The sequence below is a fragment of the Microtus ochrogaster genome, chromosome 4 (assembly GCF_000317375.1).
Source record: "Microtus ochrogaster isolate Prairie Vole_2 chromosome 4, MicOch1.0, whole genome shotgun sequence".
In the NCBI taxonomy this organism is placed as follows: Eukaryota; Metazoa; Chordata; class Mammalia; order Rodentia; family Cricetidae; genus Microtus; species Microtus ochrogaster.
Window position 1 is genome coordinate 92,979,219 of NC_022011.1, and position 4,999 is coordinate 92,984,217.

A 4,999-nucleotide genomic window follows, 5' to 3' on the forward strand; every position below is an offset into this window, starting at 1 on the left:
GAAAATAACAACAACGCTTTTCCCTTTTGACTGTAAAGGTGGTGGATGATTTTACAGGTAATGTTGAACCCTTTCATACTACATCTTCATTTTCTATATAATATTTTAGCTCATGTTATTCTTCTGATAACACATATTTGATTTGCTACTATATTTTGTTAATCCTAAAATTCAGTGCTGTAGCTTCAGTCTGTAGTTTCTTCTCTTGTGCATTATTGAGAGACATGGCTCTCCTATAGTTTTTCATTTTTCTTTCCATAGAGACCAACCTTACAGATGGCGTATGACAACTACACAAGGGTCACAGAGTTCATTTTCATTGGTTTGAGATACCACCCTAAGCTGCAGGTCTTCCTCTTCTTGCTCTTTCTACTGTTTTACCTGGTTACTATGACAGGAAACTTGGGTATGATCATTCTCATTCGTGTAGATTCTCGTCTTCACACTCCCATGTACTTTTTTCTCAGCCACCTGTCATTTGTGGACATCTGCTTCTCATCAGTTGTGGGCCCCAAGATGCTCACGGATTTCTTTGCAGAACGGAAAGTCATCTCTTTTATGGGCTGTGCCTTGCAGCAATGGTTCTTTGGGTTCTTTGTGGCCATCGAGTGCCTTCTCTTGGCATCCATGGCCTATGACCGCTATGTGGCCATCTGTAACCCACTGTTGTACTCAGTGGCCATGTCCCAGAGACTCTGCATACAGCTGGTGATGGGACCCTATGTTGTTGGTTTCTTCAACACCATGACTCACACTACAGCTGCTTTCCGACTTCCCTTTTGCGGCTCCAACATTATCAATCATTTCTTCTGTGATATGTCTCCAATACTCTCCCTCATATGTGCGGACATACGAATCAATAAGCTGTTGGTGTTCATTGTGGCTGGAGCTGTGTTGGTTGTCAGCAGCACCACCATCTTAATCTCCTACTTCCACATCCTCATGGCCATCCTGAGGATACGCTCTGCTGAAGGGCGGCAGAAAGCCTTCTCCACCTGCTCATCCCATGTCACAGCGGTTTCCATTTTGTATGGGACTCTCTTTTTTATCTATGTGCGTCCAAGTGCCATTTCTTCGCTGGACCTCAATAAGGTGGTGTCTGTGTTCTACACAGCGGTGATTCCCATGCTCAATCCACTCATCTACAGCCTGAGGAATAAGGAGGTGAAAGCAGCCATGGGCAGGACAGTCACCAAGGCTAAATTCTTCCTTAAAAATTAAATTGTCATCAAGAACAGAATACAGGGGCTGGGTGATGGTGGCGCACGCCTTTAATCCCAGCACTTGGGAGGCAGAGGCAGGTGGATCTCTGTGAGTTCGAGGCCAGCCTGGTTTACAAGAGCTAGTTCCAGGACAGGCTCCAAAGCTACAGAGAAACCCTGTCTCAAGAAACACACCTCCAAAAACAACAACAATAACAACAAAACAAAAACAAAATACAAAAACCATCCCCCCAAAAAATACCCAGAAAATAGATTCAAGACAAAGCTGATAGACGTGATCGAACCTACCTAGACATCATCCTAACATAACAGTTTGCAGAATTTGTAATTGGCATAATTGGCACCTTCCTTATCCTTACACATAGCTTTTATTTTACTACATAAAATACATTTTATTTTATTAAATAAGTAATTAAGCTTTATTTAATCATGTAACTACGAATGTTAAAACTCACTACATAAGTGTGTTTTCTCTCTTAAATATATTTATTACTGTAAGAGAAGTAAAATCTAATAAATACAGAAACAACAGATATGAGTGGTACATTGTAGCATGTATATCCCTTTTTCCTACATATAAAATTGAAAATAAGAGGCAGAAGACTTTGCTTAGAGTGAAAGTAATTTCAATTAATTTTTTTTCTCATTTATTTAGTTTTCTTCCTGTATAATTTATTTTTATGCTAGCTTTTTTGTTTGTACATCAAAACAAAATAAACAATAGTTGATGAAGTTTATAGACAACTTTACTAACTATCTGCCAACTTGAAAATGTTAAAAAGTTAAAAAACAAGGAAGGAGCTATATTTGATCAAAATGTCTTAGATGCTTGTATGAAATGTTCAAATAATAAAATATTCTGGTTACTTTGAAAAGACTTTACTTGAAAGTGACATTTTGAAAGAAATCAGAATCTATCATTATTTTTTAATTATGCTGGTTGTATATAGTATGAAATATAATTATTTCAATCATATGCCTCTTAACAAGATCTATAACTGAGGAGATAAAAACACGTGAAGTATACTGTAGTGATACAAGGAAAAACCAGACTGTGGATCTATCTCAAGCCCTGCTCAAAAGGATTTCACAATGAGGTCGCTGGGTTACAATGTGCCTAATCAGGAGACCCTGGTATAATACAGCATCATGGTCCAGCATGCCTGGTCCGGAAAATCTGATGTAAAACAGTATCATGGTCCAGCATGCCTGGTCAGGAGACCCTGGTATAAAACAGCATAGTGGTCCAGCATGCCTGGTCTGGAAATCCTAATGTAAAAGAGCATCATGGTCCAGCATGCCTGGTCTGGAAACCTTGTTGTAGAACAGCATCATGGTTCAGCATGCCTGGTGTAAAACAGCATCATGGTTCAGCGTGCCTGGTCTTTAGATCCTGATGTAAAACAGTATTATAGTCTTCTTCACAGCGCAGTCGGACTTGCTTCAAGTGTTGGAGTCCCTCTAAATACAGCACTTTGCCATGATTGAGGATAGACTGGTTTGGGTTCAGACTGGTTGCTCAGGCTCTCTCAGGAGCTGCAGACCCAGACAGGTCAAAGGACACATAAACAAGACTGTATGCTGCAATTATCTCGGAATGAAAGCCTGGATTTTGTGCCAAGTTGCTAAGGAAACAGAACAGTGCCAATAGGGGAACATAAAACGGACTCATACTGTAGCTCAGAAAGTTCTTCCATTTAACTTCTGTAATTTATTTTTTTAAACAATTAGATGGAGGCTAGGATGAGCAATCTCAGATATGAGTGTGCTTGCCACTTTTGGTAAAAAAAAAAAGAAAAAAAAAGTGACTGCTTGTTACCTTAAAAAGTTATCCAAGCTTGGGCTGTACTTGACAGCAAGGTTCTTTGAATCTGTGATTTTTTTTTCAGAATTCCTGTCAACCATGGCACACACTCCTGTGTCACTGGTAATCCACTGACATTTTGTCACAGTGCTGGGCAAGCTTCAACTCTGTGCTCACTGTCTCCCCATTTTCTCTGTCTCCTAACTGGTCTGCCACTGAAAACTCTGGGACCCAATCCAATGTCTTTAATTGTATAAAATGATAAAACAGTACCAGAGAGTCTTATATTTTCATCCTCTAGTTTGTGATTCTTCAATTGTGTAGTTAACCTGGTGTTTTAACTGTCTGATTTTTTTTTAAAGCTGAGAACCCTTTCAGCTGTTGGAAGGTACAGTCTCCTCCCCTTGCAATTGTGATAAAAATTCATCCTGTATGGGGACCAAGTTTATATTTATTTATTAGGTATAGTGAGGTTTTCTGACTTTTAAAATATGATTATTTTGAACTAGGATGTCTCTGATAGGAATTCCTACCAACAGTAGGACTTCCTACAGAGAAGAGGACCTAGATCCACTTCAGCTGGTTAATAGAGTAAAAATAGCTTATAGAGCTGGGAAGACAGCTCAGTGGGTACTGTCAGAACCTGAGTCCAGAGCCCCAGAACTCATGTAAAATTGATGCAGAATTTCACATCTATGGAGCCAGCTTCCTTGGTAGGTGGAGATAGAGAACCTTCCAGAAGTTTGTAGGTCAGCTACTCTGCCGGTAACAATGGTGAACAATATGAGATTCTATCTCAAACAAGATGGAAAATGCAAGCTGATGATTGAGGCTTTCTTCTGACCTTCACATATGTAACTAAGCTTGAACATACACATACATGCACATGTACACACACACACACACACAGACAAAACATGTGGGGGACTCTTAGAAGAGCTTCCAGGGAAAGCAAACACACCTGCAATGTTTCTACGGTTCCAGGCTACATAATGATGTTTCTGAGTAACAGGCAAAGGAATAGCTATTTAGGCAGGATTTGTGTTTCTACCTCATTTGCCACCATTGCTATTGCTTCCTTTACTTGGTTAAGAAAAAAATAACTGTATATACCCTGCGATCTGCATTCTTCTTTCAGGTGACACACTTACTTTCTTTATTTTTTTTCTTCCCTCCTTCTTTCCCTCCCTCCCTTCCTTTTTTTTTGAATCAGGGTTTCACTGTAGTTTTGGAGCCAGTCCTGGAACACATTTTGTAGACCAGACTGGCCTTGAACTCACCAGAGATCTGCCTGCCTCTGTCTCCCTAGTGCTAGTGCTGGGATTAAAGGACTGTGCTGCCACCTCCTGGCGGCAACTGAATTTCTAACCACAGAATTTGATGTTATGGAGTACATTCATATATTGATTTTATTTTTCTATGATTTAAATGAGAAAATGGTATTTAACTAAAACCCTCAAATAAAAAAGAAACAAAACAAAAGCTATTTTGCTAACTTGACCAACAGTCAATCATACACCCACACTGATTACTGGAGTAATGAAGCTCTGGTCAGGACTCATGTTCACTGGGGTGACTGGGGTGGCATTGGGGCATGACTGGTTCCAAGTCTCCACTATGACTGATCCTATGACTCTATATCACTGTTTCCTGAAAATGTGCGTCTATTTCCATGTTGACCAAAGGTCAGAGAGTTGGAACTAACCTCTATTCCTTCAAGGTTATTGTGTTTCTTCCTCAAAGGTCCCACCTGGATTTAGACCAGAGAGTCCTGCTCTCTCAAGGTTATTGTCGACAGCTGTGGCTAATAGCCAGGCCTTGTACTTCCAGAAAAGAGAAGTAGATTTGCTCCTACCTCAAACAAAAGTCTGCAGATCCAACAAAGTTTCAGTTCCTTTAAAGAGATAACTTTGGAATCTACCTGGGGTTTACAGAATGGTCTAGGGTGTGAGTGTGACTTGTTTTGTTCTAG

At 40.0% G+C, this 4,999-nt stretch overlaps 1 protein-coding gene across 1 annotated transcript; it reads left to right on the forward strand.

The window, feature by feature from the left end:
- The first annotated feature begins 276 nt into the window (after positions 1-276).
- On the forward strand, positions 277-1,221 carry LOC101998653 (olfactory receptor 1009). The gene has a single exon (XM_005346697.2). It carries the CDS (start codon positions 277-279, stop codon positions 1,219-1,221), a length of 945 nt encoding a protein of 314 aa, XP_005346754.1.
- Positions 1,222-4,999: the final 3,778 nt, after the last annotated feature.

Excerpts from the sequence above, each read along its gene's own strand:
- LOC101998653 (XM_005346697.2), top strand. The coding sequence starts at position 277 with ATGGCGTATGACAACTACACAAGGGTCACAGAGTTCATTTTCATTGGT.